This window comes from Simochromis diagramma, unplaced genomic scaffold, assembly GCF_900408965.1.
Source record: "Simochromis diagramma unplaced genomic scaffold, fSimDia1.1 OVJJ01000683.1, whole genome shotgun sequence".
Classification (NCBI taxonomy): Eukaryota; Metazoa; Chordata; class Actinopteri; order Cichliformes; family Cichlidae; genus Simochromis; species Simochromis diagramma.
The window spans coordinates 1,052,369-1,077,557 of NW_024387158.1; the positions used below are offsets into that span (position 1 = coordinate 1,052,369).

Genomic DNA, 25,189 nt, shown 5'->3' on the forward strand with positions numbered 1-25,189 from the left:
TGTAAGCTGAAAAACCTTACATTAATATACACTCATATGAAATCCATGGCATGTTAAAACAGTAGCTAGCACTGCCGCCTCACAGCAAGGTCTTCGATTAGAATCCACTGTCTGGCCATGGGTTTGCATAGGTTCTCTCTGGGTTCTCCGGCTGTCTTCAATAGTCCAAACACATGCTTCTAGTGAGGTTAGGTTAATTTACAAATTGCCCATAGTTGTGAATTGTTGTCTGTCTTTCTGTGTTGGCCCTGTGTCAGACTAGGGGTGTACCTAGCTTCTTGCCCTATGGCAACTGTGATAGGTTTCGCCCCCCTGTGACCCTAAATTGGATAAGTGGAAGAGAATGGGTAGAGTAAGAATTCCAGCAAAATAAAATGATGTATAATGTTTAACAACAGATTACATGTTCCATCCTTGTCTGCAAATTTATTAATCTATAAATATATAATATATATAAGTAAGACATTTACCCTGAAATGCAACAAAAAAGAAGTAACTTTACACCTTTAAAACATTCATGAGTAAATCTACTTTTCGAACTTTCCTTTAATCACTGTGGTGGTTGGGATGTTTTTACTGACCCTTCAAACTTTGCCTTCTAAAAATACTTGCTGGAATATTCTGAGTAATATTCTGTTTAGAGGAAATACTGACATTTATTCATGTAACATATTAAAGCACTAAAAACACAAGGAAAACTGAAACAACACGGGGTTCTTTCTAATGTTGTGAGTTGAGATAAGACGGAATACTAGAGTGGACAATTTTATTAGTTTACACACTGATTACATCTGATCACACTTTAATATTGAGCATCATCATATAATAAATACAAAAGTACATGATAAAAGCTTTGTTTCACATACAGTCATCATCATCATCATCATTCATATCATACTTGCTCACATGAACACAGAAGAAGAAATGATAAGGATCTATCAATACATTTAAAATTTTCTTTATAGCTGAAGCCTAAGATTAACACCCAGGCCCAAACCTAGTTATTAAGTAAGAAGGTACAGCTTTCAAAGAGGGACACTAATTCTAAGTAACCAATCCAATTAAAGTACTGATAGCATTGACATTTGGTTTGACCAGGAAGGGAAATTCATGGCTTTATCCTAAAGCCATAGCTCTGGAGTTTCACTGATGCTAATGGTTTAAAAAACAAAAAAACAAAAACAACCTGAAGACTGTCTGATGATGCATAATTCCCCATTTCATTTTATAATGTAAATAATTAGTAATTAATAAAAGACTGTTTTGAATGACTGTTAATAATGTGTTGAACTCACTCAAAAAGTTTTGACCTTTTGATACAAAACACTACTCGTGCAAAATGTGAAACACTAAATCGCAGCCTTGGCTTGGCAAGTTCACCATGCGTCTCTCCAAATTTAGGTGCTTAATGTGTTTTTGTTTTTAAATCTTCTTCTAACTTTTATGATTCAATGCAACAAGTATTTGAAAGCAATATTTCTTTATTTTACATCATGAATAGCATGGATGGTGAGAAGCATTACATTGTGAATTGCTGGTATGCCCATACATTTACCCTAGTAGATGGTGTATTTTACAACACCACTTAGTACCTAAGGTTTGATTTCTTAGTGTTGTAAGAAGCACAAAGTTATCTTTCTAATACATTTTTCTTTAGTTTACTTTATATATATAAATCATATATGTATATTTTAATATTTCATGATAATTGGTTTCCTTTCTCCATTAGGTGACAAGCTGGAATCAGCAAATTTTTATAGTTTTCTTGATTTGATCTTTCCAGTCATCGTCCTGCGATGATTCAACCAGTCGTTTAAGCTTTACTGTGTATGTGATATTTGAAGGATCAAACTAGGAATGTTCTATACTATTTGTTGAGTGAGCTAAAGTAATTTGACAATATTGTGAATATGTCCTAAAACCAGCTCCACGCTTTATCTGACAGCCTGTATAAGCCTGTTTTTAATCTTCAGCATTTTTCTTCTCACATTCAATAATCATGTATGTACTTTAATCCTGTAGTCAGTCTAAATGTCAAGCTTCAAGAAGTTGATGCCCCCTCAAGGACAGAAAGTTAGATCGTTAAGGGAAAATACAGCAAACAACACTAGATATTTCTGGGAGATATTGTAAAAATAAAGGATTTGATATTCTACCTAATATTTTGGTTTTACTCACAAACATTGAGGGGTGGCTGTTGCTCAGGAAGTAGACCAGGTCATCTACTAATGAGAAGGTCCATGCCAAAGTATCCTCAAGCAGGTATCCTAAGCTGCCCTCCAATGCGTTCATTGGAGTATAAATGTTCAATAAAAAGGCACTTTGGCATCAAAAAAAGTCCTTGGGTAAATGAGGCAAGCTGTGTAAAGCGCTTCGAGTGCTTAAGTAGTGCAAAAAAAACACTATTTCCAAACCAGTCCATTTCAAATTTCATTCCTGCCTGTGTGTTGAATCAATGTCCTGGAAAAACTGTGTAAATTTTTGTGATTTAGACATTACACACAGATATTTGTAAACATATATAAAAGAAACTCTGCTTAGTGCTTGAAATAGAAGTAATAATGTATGTGTGTGCGCAAGACACCGTTGTCTTTTACAAATATGTCAATTGACTTTTCATATTTCCACATGTTAAAACCTTCTTGTTTTAGGTCAGCCACAGCTCTACAAGAGTAAGGACAAAGTGAAAATTAGGGCTTTATGGAAAAGGAGGACCCTTTTATGAATTCTGAAATACAGTAAGTTGTTCCTGTTCATGTCTCCAGACCAGAGAATAACTAAAGTTTATACATAAAAAATGAGAGAGTGACTCTATGTTCTTATTCCAAAACGTACAAATGCAACTCTGGAAGATTTATCATATAATTTTCAATTTCACTTTTACTCTCTTTTAGTCAATTTTTTTTTTTTTTTTTAAATATCTGTCACTTTATGTGTTAAATGTTCTTTTGTTTTCATCAATAGCTGTCTGTGTATCCTGCTCCAATCTGCTTGGCAGGCAGCTGTTTAAGGCTCCATAACTTTAGTGGTTTACACATTTGCCTCCCATGTGAAAGGTCCCACACACGATGTGTAAGGAGCAGCAGAAAATTCTTTTTCAGCTTTCCTTTTTCTCTTAAATAGCTTCCAGCTAAGTCACAAATTATGACACAAGAGCATAATGTTACCATATTTAAATGCTAATCATGCGGAAGGACAAGTAAATATTAGCTTTGTTGAGTTGTATCTGTACACTTTTGTGAAAATGTGACAAAATGCAATCCTTTAAGGATTCCCCTGTACCTTGACACAATCCTCCTATACTCTCTGACTAACCCAATCATCAAAGAAATGCATTTTATAAGATGAGAAAGGTTTTAGAGATACATGTTTTTTGTACAGGGACAGAAAAATGTTAAAACAGACTGCTACTTTTATAGCACTTTTCTATTCTATTTCAGCACTTTCTTACCACAACTCTCATTCATATACACATCCCTGTCTTTTTCTATGCCTAAACACATTTAACCTAAAATTCAGATGGATGCATTTTAAGATTTAGTATCTTGCCATGTGGAAGTAGAGGAGCCAGACATTGAACTGGATGAGGTTGTGTTCTAATAGGTTGTCTATTAACCTTCCGGTTAGTAGATGACCTGCACTAATTCCTGAGCCACAGCCACCCAAAGCAAAAACTGACAATTAAAATATGGTTTTAAATGACCACATAATTAAAACAAACTTTGATTTCACTTTGGGAACTTTGACCTTGGCTTTCTTTTAAATCCAAAGTCTAATTTAATTATTGCAATCAAAAGTAATAACCACACACCCTTGTGTTGAGTTTAAGTTGTCACCTTTTACATTAGTCAGGTTCCAATAAGTTAAATCAAAAATGAGCATTTAAGGTTTTGGTTGTTGCCTTTGAAACAGTAAAGAACCTGGGCCCAAGTATTACTGAGGAAGGGCATATTCTGTCATGGTCACCAGAATCCTCATATACTACACTGTCATGTCAACAAAAACAGTTTATGCACTTAGAAATCCAGAAAGTAGAGGCCGCAGATTATAGCTCACCAGCAGTGCAAAAAACAAATAAAACAAACAAAAAAACTCAACAGAAAATGCACGACAACACCCCATTTACCAAATGCATTAATGTGGAATATCATGCAATTAAATACCATCAACAGCGTAACTGTAGTTAAGTCACCACGATAAAACTGGAAATTTACATAAACATTGGGATATTTCAACATTTCAACCATAGTTTCAGTAGTTAACTTGCAATGTTCAGTACATAAATATCAGTTAAGAAAAACAGTAACATCTTAGCATGCTGCATGGTTTTCACTGTCTCACAGAGTGGTTGGGGGTCGTGAGGGATGAGGAATGGGGTGGTGGGGAGTTAAACACCCAATAAATAAATTAAATTAATTAATTAATTAATTGTGTTGTGCTGTGCTGTTGCACAACACAATGAAATTCATAATAAAATACACCCACCAGACTCTTTGTGTGAGACACGTGATACTGATTGTTCATTTCACACAGGCAGCCTTAGTCGTGCAGAACAGCCATTGCTAATGACAACACAGGAAGGAATCATGCATTGTCGTAAAAAAGAAGAAAGGATTAAAATGGATAATAAATAGACTGTACGCTTGAAAGAACACAGAGACAGACGGTGGCCATAATTATACTAGAAGTAACAATAGGAAGGAACAATAGCTTTTTTGTTTGCTGTAGGCAGGCCGAAGAGTTACAAGAGTTTAATGTTGTAGCTGATGTGTCCTCTGCTGTCAGAAGATGGGAGCACTGCTATTACTGTCTGCTGTTGTCGAAGTTGTACAGGGAGAGAGAGAAAGAAGTGGGTGTGCAGAGTGCAGGAGCATGACCACAATCCCCAAATCAGATTCCTTCAACCCCACCACACATCCACCTGCACCTCTCTCTCAGTGCTGCTTCTTTCTCTGTGATTATCTGCTCGTTACTTTTCTGCTCTGCCTCCTCAAAATGCCTGGAAAAAAGTATTTACACCCATTCAGATTTTGCATATTTATTTTTTGTGCTGCAGATATACATTTGTTCCCATGAAGCTATATTTAATAACCCCGAATGATTGAGTGAAAACACATTTTTATAAATGTTCATCCTCTGCGTGAATGCTATTGTTGTCCTACCTCACCCCTGCAGCGGGGCAGAAGGAGCTCCTGAGCAGTGGAAATGGACATTTTGCCACCGGCTGTCCCTGCGGTGCCATACCCTGGTCTCTTCTGATTGGCTTGAGCGAGGATGGCCCTGGCCATCCACGAACTGCGTCAGGCGGATGTAGGCGATGCAGGCAGCATCGTCCCCGATTATATGCACATGGGGGTTAAGGATGGTGGTGTGGATAGGTTTGCTGTTCTTTGAGAGAACTGATGGGAGACAAATAGTCCACTTAGCGATGAATATTAAATATAGATGTATCATATATTTTACATTTTCAAAACATCAGTAGTAGATTGAACTAGTCTTACGATTTTCAAAGTAAAATCTATGGAAGTCCATTCCCTCCACCAGATTTCCCAGCCCCTCAGGTTCAAATGAGGTCAGACCAGGGTCGCAGATCTTCCTGTTAGTCAAGATATATTTTTTACACAAATGACGCACGGAATAATTTAAACAGTGCTGTAACAATATTTTAGCAATGCTATATGCAAAAATATTATATAAAATGTAGTCTGTTGGCCTGTCTCATAACTTTCACTCGTAACTCTTTAGTGGCTATATATCTCATAGTTAAAACATTTTTTAAAAATTTATAACACTGACAAGGAAACTTAAAATTCTGCCCACGTCTGTTTAAGCAGTTACAGTTACTGTTTCATAGTTCTGACTTAGCATGTCAAAATTCTTGCTTACTAAGTAACAACCATTACAGACCATCTCACAACTGCACCCAGGTTTGTTAATACAGTAGTTTCTTTTCATTTATGCATTTATGATGCACCTTCCAAACTGTAACAATATTAAACAATGTATACACAATTAGTAAAGATATTATAGAGCTTATAATTTTGCTCTTTCATGCTCCTCCCTCATGAAATAGGATCAAATGTTGCATAGAGTCACACTTCGAATAACAATAATAATAATAATAAATAAATAAATAATAAATAAATGAATAATAAATATAGCGATAAAAACAACAATCATTGTCACAAAATACTAAACGGAAAACCTTTAACCTTTTAATTTAAACCCTTTCCAGTATTTCTTATCTCATTTCATTTTATCCTACATTATATTTCACTAATAACAATATACATCACTTACAGTTTAATTTCTTGGCACTATCATATGGACGCTGGTGAATCTTTTTTTTTTTCACTGCAGCGAGTAAGTTTTTTTTATCTTAGTTCCCTTTCTCATGTGTGTGTGATGCTCAGTTTTGCAGCTGCTCTGTCAGGTGGATTCTGTTCAACTGTGTCTCCTCCTTAGTATATAAAATGGTGTAAAAAAGTGTTTGCCCCTTCCTTATTTCCTATTTTTGTATATTTGTCACACTTAAATGTTTCAGATCATCAAACTAATTTAATTATTTAGACAAACATAACACAAGTAAGCACAAAATGCAGTTTCTAAATGACATTGTTTATTATGAAGGCAAAAAAACCCCAAACCTACATGGCCCTGTGTGAAAAAGTGATTTCCCGCTAAACCTAATAACTGGGTGGGCCACCCTCAGCAGCAACAACTGCAATCAAGCATTTGCTATGACTGCCAATGAGTCCTTTACAGCACTGTGGAGCAATTTTGGCCCGCATATCTTGGTGGAATTGTTGTCATTCAGCCACATTGGAGGGTTTTTGAAGATGAACCACCTTTTAAAGGTCATTCCACAGCATCTCAATCAGATTCAGGTCAGAACTTTGACTGGGCCACTCCAAAGAGTTCATTTTGTTTTTCCGAAACCATTTAGAGGTGGATTTGCTGGTGCATTTTAGATCATTGTCCTGCTCCAGAACCTAGGTGTGCTTCGGCTCGAGGTCATGAACAGATGAATGGACATTCTGATAAGGATATTTTGGTAGACAGCAGAATTCACAGTTCCATTTACCATAGCAAGTCTTACAGGTCCCGAGGCAGAAAAACAGCCCCAGACATCACACTTTCACCACTATATTTTACTGTTGATATGATGTTCCTTTTCTGAAATGCTAGATGTAATGAGACATACACCTTTCAAAAAGTTATACTTTTGTCTTATCAGTCCATGGAGGAATTAACCAAAAGTCTTGGAGATCATCAAGATGTTTTCTGGCATTTCCCTCTTGTCTGTCATTTTATGTGTCAGTCAGTTCTAGCCCTGCATTGTTACCATTTTTGCTTTTTTTCATCACCTGTTTACAAGCAAATAAAGCTGTGATTCTGAGTTTAGTTCTTCTATAACCTTCTATATACCAAAGTATTGTAGATTCCAAGTAAATCTTTTTCTTAGGATTGTCTATGCAATCCTAAGAAAAAGATTTATTTGTATACAATATGTTGTGTAAACTGACTGAAATAGAAGTCTATGCCAGGGTGCTGGAAAGGAGAATTCATCCGCTAGTGAACCTCAGATATAGGGGGAACAATGCAGTTTTCGTCCTGGTTGCGGAACACTGGACCATCCTCTCAAGCATACTTGAGGGCGCATGGGAGTTTGCCCAACCAGTCTACATGTGTTTTGTGGACTTGGAGAAGGCATTCGACTGTGTCGACTGTGTCCCTGAGGCCATGGTTCTCAGCTGGAAAAGGGTGGAGTGCCCACTCAGGGTCGGGGATGAGTTCCTGCCCCAAGTGGAGGAGTTCAAGTATCTCGGGGTCTTGTTCACAAGTGATGGGAGAAGGGAGCCGGAGATCGACAGATGGATTGGTACTGCGGCCACAGTGATGCGGACGCTGCACCGGTCCGTCGTGGTGAAGAGAGAGCTGAGTGTAAAAGTGAAGCTCTCAATTTACCGGTCAATCTACGTCCCTATCCTCACCTATGGCCACGAGATGTGGGTAGTGACCGAAAGAATGAGATTGCAGATACAAGCGGCGGAAATGAGCTTCCTCCGAAGCTCATTTCCGCCGCTCTCTCCCTTAGAGATAGGGTGAGAAGTTCAGCCATCCGGGAGGGGCTCAGAGTAGAGCCGCTGCTCTTCCACATCAAAAGGAGCCAGCTGAGGTGGTTCGGGCATCTGACAAGGATGCCTCCTGGGTGCCTCCTGGGTGGGATGATCTGATATCCTCTTGTCGGTGTTGTTCCCACATCATCATAATAAATGTTGTTCCAGGTTCAACATTGCAAGTGACCAATCACATTGTTGTGACGTCCCCCTTTTGTGCCTTTGAAAAATACAGCCGTAAAAAAATCTACTTCACTTGCGAGAAGAGAAACCGCTTCTGTCCGCCGATCCAGGAACTTGAATTCTTTGAATTTCAGGATACTTTTCTTTAATAAACAGTAAGCATTATACATATTGTCCTTACAGAGGCGGTTTCCCGGTTTTTGAAGGCGTTTTTTTCGAGGTCACGGATGATGTCAGGAGAAGATGATTGGTCACTTGGAATGTTGAACCTGGAACAACATTATTTATGATGACGAGGGAACAACGCCAACACGAGGATATCAGATCATCCTCCTGGGTGAGGTGTTCCGGACATGTCCCACTGGGAGGAGGCCCTGGGGCACCCCCAGGACACGCTGGAGAGATTATATCTCTCTGCTGGCCTGGGAAAGCCTTTGTGTTCCCCCGGATAAGCTAGAGGAGGTGGCTGGGGAGAGGGAGGTCTGGGCTTCTCTGCTTAGGTTGCTGCCCCAGCGACCCGGCTCCGGATAAAGCAGAAGAAGATGGATGGATGTTGTGTAAATTTAATTTAGTATTTAATTTTTCTCATTGTGTATCATGACTTCAGCTGAATCTTATAACTGTGACTGAGCAAGTCAAATATTTAATCCAGTTAAAATTTTAAATTTTATAAAAAACAATCTCACTTTCAATTTTGAACTAATTACTAAAGATTGTGAATTTAGTAGTTCATACTCCACAGTTTAGTGGTTTAAACAGTCACCTAACAAGCAAAAGTTTCTTGGTTCAGTCCTGGGGGAGACACAAATCCTTCTAGGGTTGCATCAGGATAGGCAGCTGATGTAAAAAATCTGCCAAAACAAACTTCCTGCTGATGTGACTCCTTGTGAATAAGGGAGCAGGCAAAAGTAGCTTATTCTACTAAAGATGGTAAGTTTAACTTAGAGTCTTGTAAAATACAGCATGTTTTGACATCCTAAATTTAACCCAGACTTTTAGTCTCGATTTTTGACTTGCAAATGTATACTTTTGAGGCAGTAGTTCAAATTGCACTTTTGACTTCCCTGTGTTGCATAAACTTACCTAAACTGATCATGGTTGTAATTTTTTGAAATTTTATATTACTATCTTTTGAATGTGACTCAGTATGACATACAATTACTATGTCTTTGTAGTTCCACTTCCAATTTAGAATTACAAATCTTACTCAAAGTAACTCAGACTTATTTTTGAGCTCTGTGAGTAACTGTTGTATTGTTTTTGCTTATAATATAATTGCTTTTTCAAACTCATGCATACATTTTAATCTGTGTCACCTTTCTTTGTGGAAATGGGTTTCCATCACTCTAGGTACACTTTAACCACCCCTCCCCACTCTACGTCAGAAGCATTACTCTTAATTATACGGCAGGTAGAGAGGGGGAAGAGAGGATAAAACAATGACTACAATTACTTTTTAATCTTTTAATACAACATGTTTTTATGTCAATCAGATTAATGGTTCTCTGTGGTTGATGGAGAGCTTTAATGTCCACTTAACAAGCTAAAATTGTACTGTTGCAGCAGCTGTTTAAAAAATCTTTTATGGAACCAGAAGGATGTGCATTGGACTTACGCGTAGGCCTCAAAGTCTCCATTGTTGACAGCTTCAATAAGCTGCTCTGTGATCTTTATGATTTCCTGTTTGCGAGCTGCAGAGAAGAAACAAAAAGTGTGAGAAAATCTGATTGTATCCCAAGTGACATTTCGGCTTCACTGTGAAGCTACAGTGTACTAATGTTCCAATGTACGGATGCAAAACTCGGCTCATGACACTGAAAAATTGAATGCAAATCAGTTCACACTTACCTATGAGCTTGCTATTCATTGTAAATGTTATCAGTCATCGCTTTCTCATCTGAGGTTACAAGTGAAAACTCCTTCATGCTGCTAAACATAAAAACTACTTCACTACTTAGATCCTCCCCTACATATCCCCCATTTTTAAAAATGCTTCCAACTGCTCTGTAAAGGCGATGAATTGCTCGCTACCATCCATCATCCATCATATCTCTTGTTTGCATGTGAGGCTGCTTGAGCTCATCAAGCTATTCTTGTCCCAGCTCTTCAGATGAGATTTACTGTGTCCCTTTCCCCTCGCTTCCTCCCTACACTGAGAGGAAGGCTTAGCTTGCTCTAATTGTCCCTCTTCCTCCCTCCCTCTCTCTCTCTCTCTCTCTCTCTCTTTCCCCACCTCTTTCAGTCTCTCCACCTCTCTCAGTTTTTAATTTTGCTTTGTGCCTCTGTTTATCAAAAATTCACCTCTGCACTTCAAAACCCCAGTTTATTGTCTATATCAATACTCATGAAAAATTAGCAACATGCAAATGTTACTGCTGTTTTCAAAAATATACTTATATCTCAGATGAACAACAAAACATAACATATTATATTATATATATATATTAGAAAATAAGCCAATTGCAGAAGCAGTAAGTGCAGAATTAAGCACCTTGCTGCTATTTACCTTCTAAATCATAACAATAACAATATTTGTGTATATATACATATATATATATATATACACACACATATGTATAGCTGCACAGTGTCAACGCGTTAGCACGGTTAGCTTGTTAACACATTAGTGCCGTGCAGCCCCATGGGGCGATCCGCGCTAACTCACTAACGGAGATTTGCCATGTTAATGGCTTTAATGTCATTTTAACAAGATTAACACTAACATGACTAATAATTTTATAAAGTAAACTAAAGAAAAATGTATTTGAAAGGTAACTTTGTGCTTCTTATAACACTAAGATATCAAACCTTAAGTACTAAACAGTGATGTAAAATACATATATATATTTCACATCTGCCTTTCTTACAAGTTGACCCCAAAATGTGTTATATAATTAAATAAAGTAATGTCAAGCAAAAGAAAATGAGCTATCAAATTAGTTAGAAATAAACTATTGTATAATGTTATATAATAAGTTCAAGTTATTAATGTCCAGACAAAGCTATATTATTGTCACATTAAGTACTCCTCTATAATAGCAGGGTATCAGTGGGAGCTGTGCTACCGTTGGCTGAAGACAAAGTGAGAGGAAGGGAGAAGTTTTGTCCAAGAGTGTCATTACATGGTTTGGGTTTTGAGAGTTGATTGATCTTTTGGATTCAGAAAAAGTTTTATGTTTAGGTTTTGTTTCTTGTCTCTTTCTATTATACAAAAAATTTTTTATTCCCCATTTGCCCTGTAGTGAGTCTTTATCCTTCAAGCTCGGGTCCTCTACCAGTGGCTCGAGGGTCCGATGCAGTATCTTTGCTCTTCTGGACAGAGATCTCAGATGTCGTTCCAGGGATCTGCTGGAGCTACTCCCCCAGTTTTGGGATCACTGACTCGAGTGCTCCAATTACCACGTGGACCACTGTTGTCCAATTTTGACCATAGCAAATTCCAGACCATGCTCAGCACCGATGTTCTTGTATACTGTGCCAGCCACTCAGTTATGGCATTCCTGCTGTTATGTGTTGGATCGTCTCAGGGGCATCTTTGCACAGCCTGCACCTGGGGTCTTCCCTGGTGTGGTAGACCCTCTGTGGATCTTACTGCCTTTGTGCTGTCTTTCAGTCAAGCTTTGTCCAGCCACTGGTGGGATTTCTTGATGTTGGACACTTCTTCTATCTGACAGTGGTACATACCATGCAGGGGCCTGTCTATCCATGATGGTTCATCTCCTTGTTCCTCTTCTTCCTCAGGTTTGTGACTCGCTTGTCCTCGCCCTCCTTCCTTCCACTTAGCATACAGGTCTCAGGGTGCTGGATTTAAGGTGAAACCCTCCATGCATGTTAAGAAGCCTTCTTGTCTCAATGTCAGTGGTTTCTATCTTGTCCTTTGGCCAACTGATTATCACAGCAGGGTATCTGATGGCAGGCAGGGCGCAGGTGTTGATTGTCCAGATCTTGTTCTTCCCATTCAGCTAACTCCTCAGGACTTGCCTTACTCTCTGCAGATATTTGGTGGTTGCAGATTTCCTAGCAGCCTCTTCATGGTTCCTGTTTGCCTGTGGGATTACCAGGTACTTGTAGCTCTCCTCAACGTCTGCAGTGTTGCAACCCCCTCAGTTCTGACTACCTGACCTCTCTTTTCCAAATGATATGTCATTGCTGTAGACCAGATCAGTGGTGTGGATGAGTGAGTCGATGTCCCGTTCACTCCTGGCATACAGCTTGACGTCATCCATGCAGAGGAGGTGGTTAACGATTGCTCCATTCTGTTGTTGGTATCCGTGGCTAGTCTTGCAGAGGATCTCACTAAGGGGATTCAGGCCTATGCAGAGCAGCAGTGGGGACAGAGTGTCTCCTTGGTAAATCCTGCACTTGATGGCAACTTGTGCTATTGGCTTGAAGTTGGCCTCCAGTGTTGTTTGCCACATCCCCATTTAATTCCTGACAAAGGCTATTAGGATCCCATTGATTCTGTGCAGTTATAAGCATTCAAGGATCCATGTATGAGGCACTGAGTCACAGGCTTTCTTGTAGTCAATCCAGGCAATGCACAGGTTAGTCAGTCTCATCTTGCAGCCTCTTGCATTTGACTGCTATTTACCAGGAACTGGTGTTTTACCCCTCTGGTGTTCCTGCCAATTCCTTTCTGGGCCCCATTCATGCATGGAACCATGTGTCTGTTTATCTTATGATCTCTGTCTCTGTTTGTTTCTTGTCTTATTTTCATGATCCTTTGTCCCGTTTGTGTTGCGTTTGGTTTTGCACCCCCTGTCTCGTTAGTCAGTTTAGTTCACTTGTGTTTCCTGGTGTGTTCCATCTCCCTCATTACCTAATGTGTATTTAAGCCCTTAGTTTCCTCCTGTCACTTGTTGTGATCTTCCTCTAGCTGTGTTTCCTGTCTGTTTGGAGTTTCCTAGCTACTATGTTCAAGGTGCCTAGATTAAGTCCCTTGCAATCTTGTTTCCTGCAGAGTCATTTGTATCCATCCATTCAACCATCCATCCATTCTCTTCCACTTACTAAATTCAGAATCGTCTATCTAGATATAGACTTCTGTGTATCATCTGGGGTGACAGATCATGTGCTTTTCTTCTGTTTCTTGTAGTCTGTTATCTCCAAAAGTTGATTCTGTTCATCTGGATGTAGCGTTTTCAGTGGGAGAAATGTTTCGTCACTCATCCAAGTGACTTCTTTAGTCTCATCTGACTGCAGGTTCCCCCAATCTTATAAACAGTACATTTGCATAATGACTGAAACCAGCCCACTGAAGGAACAATGGGCTGAGAGATCAGTTCCTTAATCATAATTATGTAAATTCTCATGACCATTGATCAACCACTGATCAAGGCCCACTGGTCAAAGGCCACTGATCACTGGCCATGAGTACCATTCACAGAGAGTTTGGGAATGGTTGCAATCACAGCATTGTAAGATGACGAAAGATGTACCCTTAGGCCCCCTACTTGATTCAGAGATGGTCTTTCCCTTTTCACATAAATGGCCTCCTTGACTCTGCACTCAAACCAGCGTTCCTCCCTGTCCAAGATGTGTACATTCTCATCATTGAAAGAGTGTCCACTGGCCTGACGAGGTAGCTCTTCTGTATTGTACCATCCACTTTGTCAGAGGTTGTTTGGTTTCCCCGATGTATAGATCCTGGCAATCCTCCTGGCACTTAACAGCGTTACTCTGTTGGTGTCGAGGGACCCGATCCTTGGGGTGGACCAACTTTTGGCGCAGCGTGTTTTAGGGTTTAAAAGCCACAGAGACACGGTGTTTAGAAAAAGTGCGTCTCAACTGTTCCGATACTCCTGACGCATACGGGATCACTACAGGTTTTCGCTTAGGCAGCGGTTGTCCTTCTCTCCTGGATCGGCTGGAGCTTTCTTTTGGCACCTTCCCAGCTTTGACAAAAGTCCAGCTGGGATAACCACATTTGCTCAGGGCCTTCTTGATGTGATGTTCTTCTGCTTCCCTGGCTGCTGTGTCTGTGGGGATGTTGTTCGCTCTGTGTTGTAGCGTCCTGATGACACCCAGTTTATGCTCCAGTGAGTGATGAAAGTCAAACCTTAAATACTGATCCGTATTAGTCTGTAGTCTGCTAGGTTTTTTTTCATGGCAATTTTGATGACCACTTTTTTTTTTGGCTTGTGTCACAGTGAGTGCACCAGGTGAATTTTTTTCAAACCATCATCACTCTGTGGAAATGCTTTGAAAAGCTGTGCTTTTCTGTCTTCCTCCTTAGACAGTTGTTTCAGTTTCTTCAGTCAGACTTTCTCTCTTTCTTTTAACTGTTCAGGCTTCTCTGTTCCAACATTGCAAACATTTTCTTCACTTTACCTGGAGGTTTCCTGATGTCTACTCGAGGGAAGATTTTGGGGATTGTGTGAACACATGCCTGAATGCTCTAAACTAGCAAAATGCAAGAATAGAATTCTTGCAGTTCGAATGAACAGAGGTAGTTACACTTGTTGATTATGAATGAATTCAGTACATTTGATCACCAGCCCCTAGGTGCTACTTACTTTCTTAAACTCCTATGGAAGGAGTCAGGGTGTACTTACTTTTTCAGAGGACTACAAAAAGTCCTGTGAAACATTTGTCTTCAATTGATTGTAGATGCTAAAGTATCTACAACACCTTAAATTTAACAAAATGAAATTTATCCTCTCATTTAATTTTGCAGTTTCAGGTGAATTGTAGCTTAGAGTCACGTGAAGCCACGTGAATTAGATTCAAGCCAGAGACTACTAACGTAGTTACAATTATCATAATTACAATAATGGTGGGATAGAATATTGAAACAATAATATACTGTATCACTTGTCTTTGCAAACACACAATATAAATATGAGAGGCTACAACTACACAACAAAACACAAATAAAAAAAAGACAAATGACAAATATATATAGAAACACAAATACCAGGGTGATGAGTTATGTGATTGATACATTGCCTTTTAATGTATCAAAATCCCTTATTGAGATATTATTGTATCATGGGTTCCTGTGACTCTAATTGCTAATTTATTCTCCAAGGTAATTGAACTACACTTCTTCAGTCGAAATGATATAAGTGAGGTAATTCCATAATTTTAGATGTTTAAATCTTCCACATAAAATGAATATTTGATACAATAACTACATAGATTTTGTGATGTGCTACACAAAGACGCTGTCTAAGAGTAAAAGGGGGCCTTATCTTGTATTGCTATGAGATTTTTAATAAAGTCAGTCTTTGCATGTATGTGGCCTACCTTTCACATCTTCATCCTCAATAGTTGTGTTGCTGCTATCAGATGATTCCTGCAAAGTACAGAAACCTGATTACAAAAAAATTCACATAAATAATTAATAAAAATAAATGTGTTTTTTTACACATCCATAAATGCATGCACACATATTCACAACACGCTCAAATTTCTTCATTAAAATCTACAAAACCTCCACACCACGTATACCAAGTATACAAAGCCAAGCATTTGACTTTGCATCACTCCGACACAATGGACTGAGCTGTCTTAGCATAAATGGACAGAGACACACATTTCTTAGCCATTGTTACGCATAGGTTGTACAGTGGTGGTATGGTGGTTACTCTGGTAGCACTCTAGTTGACATATGAAGATTGCTAAGCCAGTGGCAGAACCATTGAGCTCCACTGATCTAAACACAGTAGGGGACCATAAGACAAAGAAACACCTCACAGGACTCAAATCCCCAGCAACTCACACTCTCTCTGTCTCCCACATGCATAAATATACAAAGAGATGCACACATTTATTAAAGAAACTTCAAAAACCCTGAAAAATACAGTTTAGCCCACATGGCTAGAGAAACAATGTGGGGACGACAATGACAAATGAAAACCAGTATAAGAAAATAATATGTGGACAAAAGGGAGGAGGATGTACCTTGATCCCATCTACTGGATTATGGATAACAGTAGTCTGAGGTTCCTGGAGGAAGAATGGAGAGAAAGAGAGGGGAGAAAACAGAAAGAAATTGTGGAAACAAGTGAAGGTGTTTCATGATGGCAAAAAAAGGTTGAGAGACATAAGAGAAAGATAAGCACAGCGTAGGATGTGAGTAACACATGGAAAGATGGTAAAAATTCTGAATAGTACGTTAAAGATTGGAAAGAGTTCATGGTAAATGATGACCTTAAGTTCCCAATAAATCCACAATTGTGAATGATAACTAAATTCTCTGTCGCATGCATTCTCTCTCTCATCAAAGTGATCACTTTAATCCCATTCATTTCATTATAATTTAAATAAATGCAGTTATTAATCTTGTATACAATAACTTTCAATGTATGGTAGTGTACTACATGTACGTGATTCTTCCACACATATACAGTAAGTGGTGTACAAAATTTTAAAAGACTAAGTCAGGTTAACTTCATCATGGAAAGACCAAAACAATGCATCCCAAAGTATTTTATCTACCAAAGCTGTTTATAACTTACTGTTAGGTGCATTTATTGTCAAACAGTAATTTTTGTAATTTAAGTTTACTAGTTAGTTCTGAGGTCATTCTTATTACATTAATGAGTTTGTTTACGATCAGTTTAGTTTTTCTATTGGGTTCCCCTTGTGTCTTTGTCCTGTGTTCCTCTGTTTGTGTGTCCTTGTGTCTCGTCTCTCCTTCCTGTTTACATGTTTCCCTTGCTCTGTCATGTGTATCCATGTATGTTTCTTCAGCCCCTCATGTCTCACTCCCTCTCTCAAGTGTCCCTTCTAGCTCACTTGCTCGTGCTTCACAGTGTACATCTCGCTATGTTTCCTGTTTTATTTTGATAGTCCCGTGTTCCAGTGTGTTTAGTTTTGCGTCCCCTGTGACCTCATGTTCATTTGTGTCAGCTGTGTTTCCCATATGTTTCCACTTCCCTCGTTATCCATCCCTGTCTCCCTTTGTTCATTGTTGAGTCGTCTGTTTACCTCCTCACGTTTCCATGGTTCATGTCATCTGGATTTTCAGGTTTCATGTTTTAGTTTCTACCAGTTTAGCCTCCCAGCTGTACCTTGTATTAACTGTTTTATAACACAGACATGTCTTCTCAGATAAACTGAAGATATATTTTCACAAAATTAAGACTGCAAAAATCTTTTAATGGCCTACACAAATTCACTTGGTTCTGAAGTACTAAGACCTGATAGATATGGACCATATTTACCATGCATGGTATGTCAAGTATTGCCCCTACTCTAAATGTTTCAAATAATAGGTGTATTGTAAAAGTGTAAATGCAAGTAATGCGTGTGAACCAAATCTCAGGCTCACAAAAGTCCACTAAATGATAAGTAGTGATTAATTATACGTGAACTGAGAATCAGGCAAATCTACAGAAGTTTTAAAACATGGATCTAAAAATAAACACAACATATCACTTTTATTAGCATAGAAAAGTTGTGTCACGGTTCTGGGTCATTTTGACCCAGCATTTTCAGTTCCTTATGTTTTGGTATTCTTCTGTATTATGATTTATCTTCTGATTCTTTATTGTGTTGTTTTAATTATTATTATTATAGGTTTGGTTTAGTGTCAAGTTTGCGTCTTGGTGATTTTCTCTTGTTTCCTGTTTTACTTTGAAGGTCTATGTCTTATGTGCAGTGAGTCTAGTTTTGCTTCCCTCTGTCTCGTTAGCCCTAATCTCTCCCAGCTGTGTCTCCCTCCTGTTTCCCATTCCCTGATTACGCCTCTGTGTATATAAGCCCTGTGTTTTCCTTTTGTTCACTGTTGCGTCGTACCCTCAGATTTTGCCTGTGTGTTCCAGTTAGTGCTTTCATGGTTTGGGTTTGGGTTTTGTTCTTTGCCAGCAATAAAGCTGTGGTTTCGAGTTGCAATTTTGTCTCCACGAGTCCTGCGTTTGGGTCCTCATCCCTGCCTTCCTGCACACACAGCCTTAACAAGTTGACATAGGTACCATAAATGTCAACTTTTGTTTCAAATTGATGCAAATTTTAATCAGTTTTCTTTAGTTTTTGGTTGAAAAGTGCAACGTTTCACAGCCTCCTGGCTGTAAGCCTTTTAAAATGGTTTTGATTGGAAGTGAGACCAGGTGCATTCTCCTAGTGTTTTTAGATTTTTAAACAATTACAGAGATGTGGACCATGCATTGGTTCCCCAGCGGGATTCTCAATTCTCTCAGTTCTACTGTCCTGGGGACATTACAGTAGAACTGATAAAATGCAGAAACTTCTTGAGCTGTGACTGCAAGCATAAAAACAAAAATCTTCACTCTCCACGGGCTATATTTGCATCAACCATAGATGACTGCTTAACAGCAAATGCTCTGAAAATGGTCCAAATACATACAAGCATATCATCTTGAAAGGATGGTTTGCCAAATTTATGCCTGGAAAAGTTTTTGACTTGTATCGACCCATCCCAGAGGTTTGCAAATCAAGAAACAACCCAATACAAAGCTTCTTGATGTGTGGCTACAACCACAGCAACAAGGTTATTTTATTATGCATTAACCAGCCAGTTAAAAAAGAAAATAAAAACCCTAAATGGATCCATTAGTAGTTCTCAAGCGAGCACCCCAGTGGGTAGTGACTCTCACTGTTTCTTTTTGTGCCTTTTGGGTTATGTATGCTTGTATCTGGATCCTCCTAGAATCATGTTTTTACAGCAGCACATGCATGGACACCTTTACAAAGAATGAACACAAAGAATAATTCCAATAAGTACAACCTGTGTCAGTATTTGTTTTATTTTAAGGGGTTTGTTACTGGGATTGGACCTAACTGTACTCTCTTGGCAAGAAAGGGAAATGAGTTAAAAAGCAAAATAATTGAGCTGTTACTTTAAAAGTGACTGAAAACTTAGAATAACACACAAAATCATAGCAACAACCCATAGAGCTTTTCTTTTTTCTTTTTTCTTTTTTTTTTACCAAAACCATACACGTCTCCCCCTTTCTCAGTCTCTCTTTGACTGTCTCTCTCTCTCTCTCTCTCACACACACACACACACACACACTGCTAGAAATGTTTTGGACAGACAGAAACACATAGAGCTGCATACCAGTGCAGCAGAGGGGATGTTGCCTTTGGGACTGGTGACTATGCTGTTTCTCGTGCTGTTTGTTTGAGGCTGTGCAGGAAACAAAAAGTATTATATTAGTACTCAGCGACCATTCTGAGATGTGACTTCTGCTGGTAGTGAAGTGGGTGGTATAGCAATAGCAGATGGCAGCAAAATTCTCCTAAGACAAAAGTAGTGTCTAGAATGAAGAGTGTAGTCGTTAAACTATGGATCGAAAACAGTTTCCACACTTTTTTTTTGCTACATTATTAATCAGGTAAAAAAGTTTTCAACAATCTTTCATGCTGACTCATTTCTCTATGCAGGAAAATCCAAACAGCAATCACAGCATTTTTCTTTTTCATTACTGCCCACTGGCTGTGGATGTAATCTGGCAAATGGTAAATTAAATAAATAACAGCTGATCAACTCCACAATATCTGTCAAACATGAAAAACAAGCATCTATTTTGACTCACTGCATTAGTATCTCTAATGTGTCTTCCTGACATTCAAATAGAGAAAATGAGGTCAAAACGTAACAGAGATGCAAAACTTATGAAACAAAACAAACACAGAAAACACAGCCAGCCACTAGTAACATGTTAAATGTACAGCAAAAAGACTCACAGGCATAACTTTTCTATTTCAATTACATCAGAAGAAACATGCAAAAACAGGAATTATTCACAGACTTCATGCTTGAATCACTGAAATTCTATATTTTCTGTTCATAATTTTCCACGGTACTGTTACTTGTAATTGATGTTGTGTTAGGCAAAAGGACAAGAAAAAAAGTCCATATGGAAATTCAGTGTGCTCAGGGGCTGAAGCTGATCTCACCCACTTTACCACTGTTGCCAAATACTAACAGCAACATTTCGTAAAAATGCTAAAAATACTCTCAGCTATCAACTTGTGGAGTCAATGCTTTGCATACTATGCTGTTTAAAAAAAGGCTAGTTGGTTGCAACATCCATGGTGCTTTTCTAGCTGATGGGGAAAATGGGGAAATCTGAAAAGCTTATATTCACATTTCTATCACTGAAAAAAAGGGTGAACTTTGTTAAACACAACATAGTTATATTTCAACAAATTTGTAATGTACTTATGAGAGAAGCATTAAGAGTGTTCTTGAATGCTATTATGTTTTCTCACATTAACTATTGCATATCCTCGTATCCCAAGAGAGGGTTACAACACTAAAACAAATTAAGCACCTTTATAATCAAGTTTTTAGGAAACTAAGGTCTTTTCATTATTGTAATTCAGGTGTGCGACCCATTTTTAGAACTGCTCACATTATTGAACCCCCACCTCTAGAATACTTAACCAGAACACATGACCAAAGCTTTGAGATCAACTCGAGGTTACTTTAAGGTTCATAAAGGAACTCTCCTTTCTCCCAACCCGCCTTTTTATTTAAAGCTCTAATGCCTCCAGAGGGACTCCTTTGTTCCCAGCCTCCTGAAGGCCTCTGCCTCTTTCATTACCAGCCCCTTGTAAAACCACCTTGAAGGTCTCTGTTTCCTTTGTCACCAGCCTGTTGAGGGTCACTGATGCTGGCTTCCAACCACACTACCGGAGCATAGCCTTCTAGTCAGTTCCCACAACTGCTTCATCTCTGCCACTGGTCTCCAGGCTGGGCCTCAACCTCAGCATTGAACTTTGCTGGAAACTTATACACATAGACCAGTACCTACTTTTTGACTTGTACCACCCTCTGCAACAAAAGCTTGGAGTAATCAGTATCCTGTAACACCGGGCAGAAACATTGCCTTTAAGCCAAAAGGGAAAGAAAAAGAACACATACATTAAGAAAGCTCTTAAAACATCCAACTTATCCCAACTGAGCTTTCAGTTTGAGCTTTCAAATCAGCACAGATGCACAAAAAAGAAGGTCACAACACCAACTAGGAAGAAACAAAATGACAAACAGAACAAACAACATAGTATATGCTGTGCAGTGCAGTGAGGAGTGCTCAGACCTCTAGACTGGAGAAACCAAACAGCCACTTCATAAAAGCATGGCACAACACAGAAGAGCCACCTGGACAGGACAAGGCTCAGAATAATAACACATTTGCACTTAAAGTGCATAAAGTGCATTTAACTTAAACCTAAATAGATTGCTTACACAAACTTATATACAGGTAAATGGATTGGTTCTTATGGAGCACCTTTCTACTCTACTTGAGCACTGAAAGGGCTTTGTACAAAATTCCTCATTTATCATTCAAGCTGGTGATGGCTCACCAACCGGCTATATTAATAGTAGATATTAAGCAGAAAAAGGACACAGTGATAGACATCGCTATACCAAGTGATAGCAACATCAGGTAGAAGGAACACTTAAAATACATTAATTTAAAGATATTGTAATTGTCGGGATGTCTTTTGCCCAGCAACTCACAAAATTGCTTGTTGTGAAGTTTACTGTTTATTTCTTTCAAAAGTTATAAGAAAAAATTACCACAAATAATACTGAACAGTACATGCAACCTTAAAATACTGTAAATATCTTGTCATTAGGGTTAGTTACGACACTTATGTGTGAAGCTTTAAAAAAAGCATATTTACAAAAAAAAGCTGGAAACAAAGAGGAGATGTGGAAGTTATAATGAGAGATAGTGCCTGTGCCAATGCCAGAATGCTAAAATAGCTCCATGGGTGTTTATGTACATTTTACATCATGGTCCAGCAAAGGACAAGCTGTGGTTGTGTAATGATAGATTAATCATCTGGTGGGAAATAATCTGAGATTACCAATCTAAACCCCTAAGAAGGGAGAGGAGGGGTTGTGCAGAGGATGAAAAAGGGAAGAGAAGCTGAAGGAAAATGAAGAAATGTAGGATATGAAGAGTGACATAAGGAAACAGGTCAGGAGGAATGGAAGAAGAAGGGCTTCTGTCTGATGCTTCGTTGTCGGTGGTAACTATTTGTTAGTGATTTATTAAGTTGTAGTGATTTTTTTCCGATCAGAACCACTGTACGATTCAAGTGTTTTAGGCACTTGTGACAGAGATCTATAAAATACATTGTGCATGAAGAAAATCATTATGTTTTGCTACACATAAATACAGAATTGCTCTGCCACATTGGACAGGGGAAGCTTCCCATCCAAGCACATGCAAGTCAGTTGACACAGAGATCTATCGAAATCAAAAACATAACTGCTAAATGTTATACTTATTTTTAAATGTATTCATTTGTTACAAATTCAAGACATATATTCCAGTTATCAGACACTTAAATAAAAAATGTGGATTTTGATACCAAATTTTTATGATGTTGTGTGAAATTTAAAAACTGACAAAGTTACTCCATCATCTAAGCAAGTTTTCTTTCTGTGTGATAGAGATACATCTCACAAGAAAGCACATTATACATGCTTCTCTAAGTCATCGGGCGATCGTGGCTCAAGATTTGGGAGTTCGCCTTGTAATCGGAAGGTTGCTTGTTCGAGCCCCGGCTCGGACAGTCTCGGTCATTGTGTCCTTGGGCAAGACACTTCACCTGTTGCCTACTAGTGGTAGTCAGAGGGCCCGGTGGCACCAGTGTCCGGCAGCCTCGCCTCTGTCAGGGTGTCCCAGGGTGGCTGTGGCTACAATGTAGCTTGCCATCACCAGTGTAAGAATGTGTGTGTGAATGGGTGCATGACTGGATGTGTAAAGCGCTTTGGGGTCCTTAGGGACTAGTAAAGCGCTATACAAATACAGACCATTTACCATTATCATTCAAAGGCATAGCTGATTCCTAGGTGACCCAGAGTTTGAGTTGTTTTGTCTGGATTTGTACTTTTTGTAAGGAGGAGATAATATCTGCTGATATTTTATATCGACACAGCATTTAATTTAACAAGACATTATCTTCTGTTATTTTGGTACAAACAAAGAAAAATAAATAAATAAATAAATAAAGTTAAACTATGAGCTGTGTGAGACACATTATAGGGTAATTACACTACAAATTTCACCCTACTTAAATAAAATCAGATCTATTTGGTTGAATAACTGAGTGTATCCAGCATTTATCAAAAGTATGAGGAGGTACAGGAGAAGGAGCTGTTATGGATGACCAAGCCGCTGCATGGAAAGTACCATCGACAAATAAAAGAAGCAGATGATATCAAGACATCCTACCAGTGACTAGAAAAGGCCAGTTTAAAGGAGTTTGAGTTTGTCTTGGTTTGGTCTTGTTCATTCTTTAGGGAAATATGCAATTCCTGTATTCAGTTTGCGTGCCCTGGTACTAGTCCTTAGTTCATTGAATTTTGTTCCCTTTCGTGCTCTGTTTGCCTTAGTTTATGTGTCCTCTGTGTGTCCTCTCCAGCACCCCCTGTGTGTAGTCAGTTGTATCTGGTTGCAAATGTAAAGTTTTTGTCTCTGTCTTGCCTCCATGTTTCTCTTGCCCTCTCTCTCTGTCCCGCACTCTAGCTCTCTCACTCATTCTCTGTATTTAGTCAGTCTGATCTCAGTGTTTGTTTTCTCTGTCTTCCTGTGTCTGGTCCATCTGTTTCCTGTTTTATTCTGACAGTCAGTTGTCCTGTGCACATCGTTGCATGCCTCACATGCTGATATGACACTCTGATCATGGCAGTACAGCAACAGGCCCTAAGCACCAGATGCACAACCAGGTCGCTGGGACAGTGTACAGGAACATCTGTGCCACATACAGACTAGCAGTCTGCCCGTCATAATGAGAGACACCACCAAAGGTGGAAACAACAGCACTAAGATCTTGTGGGACTTTGGGTTCCAGACAGAAAAGCACCTGTTTACCAACCAACAACACATAGTGGTAGCTGACAAGGAACAAAAGACAGCAACATGAGGAAGAAGGAGCATCCGAAAACAGAGGAATATCAGGGGCTGAAGGAACAGCTGGAGCAGACGTGGAAAGTAAACTACAAAGTGGTCCCAGTGGTAATATGAACACTAGGAACTGCAACCCCAAAACTGGAAGAATGGCTCCAGCAGATTCCGGGAACAACATCAGAGGTCGCTGTGCAAAAGTGTAACCTAAACTGACCACTCACAGTTTACTACAAGCCTCATTTACCCATTCACACACACACAATGGATACTGGGGGCAAAATGGAATTCTTGCCAGGTGCACTTCAACATTAACAGTGGTGGAGCTGCATACTGAACCACCAACCGTATGACTGCAAATAACCCAACCTACCTGCTGAGCCACAGCTGTGTTTGAGTGCATTACATGTGACTGTGTCTATATTCTGAGTGCTTCATCCATTCAAAATGAATGGTGCCTTCACAGATATCCACTTTATCTATGTCATGTGTATTAATGCACTCCTATACATTAGAGATACTGGCTTTTAAACTTAAAATAAGCTGGATCATCCCTCTGCTCTAGCACAGTGGATGTGCTAACCATAATTTTCTTAAAGAATTTTACATTTTGACAGTTGGCACATTAAAATTTTAACTTGCTTTATCAGCAATGAACTATATTTACTGATAATGGTTTTCAGATTTCCACATACTTTCCAATAGCCAAAAGTGCATTCTTAATGCAGGGTCATTTAAGGTTGTGAATATCACAGCCATTTTATACTGGGTTTTCAGCCTTGTTCCTTGCATTTGCTTTTGAATAGTAATAATACAGTCACCAAATTCTTTGTGAGAAACCTGTTCTTAAATGGTTGAACCCCTCATTATCATTATGATCATTCTGAAGGTCTGACACTCAGTAGGGTGTTTGTGTTTTTACGTTTAACCATTATACTGGCCCATTGTCAGTTAACCTAAAAAAGTTATTGGATGTTCCACCAGTTCCATCTTTTTTAATATGTTTCCTGACATGTTTTCTGGAATCCAATTTAAAACAACTTTGGA

At 38.9% G+C, this 25,189-nt stretch overlaps 1 protein-coding gene across 7 annotated transcripts in view; it reads right to left on the reverse strand.

Moving 5' to 3' along the window:
• Positions 1–752: 752 nt before the first annotated feature.
• Positions 753–25,189, reverse strand: part of LOC120744391 (calcium/calmodulin-dependent protein kinase type II subunit beta) — a 64,854-nt gene continuing 40,417 nt past the window's right edge. For 5 of the 7 annotated variants that reach the window (XM_040048771.1, XM_040048769.1, XM_040048770.1 and 2 more), the window contains 7 exons: positions 19,330–19,398; positions 16,209–16,253; positions 15,552–15,600; positions 9,919–9,994; positions 5,502–5,596; positions 5,163–5,399; positions 753–4,999 (listed from right to left, as the gene is read on the reverse strand). In XM_040048771.1, coding sequence (XP_039904705.1) covers positions 5,164–5,399; positions 5,502–5,596; positions 9,919–9,994; positions 15,552–15,600; positions 16,209–16,253; positions 19,330–19,398 — 570 coding nt within the window. In that variant the 3' untranslated portion in view covers positions 753–4,999; position 5,163. The remainder of the gene's footprint in view (positions 5,000–5,162; positions 5,400–5,501; positions 5,597–9,918; positions 9,995–15,551; positions 15,601–16,208; positions 16,254–19,329; positions 19,399–25,189) is intronic. The other 2 variants (XM_040048774.1, XM_040048772.1) reach the window with 1 other exon arrangement.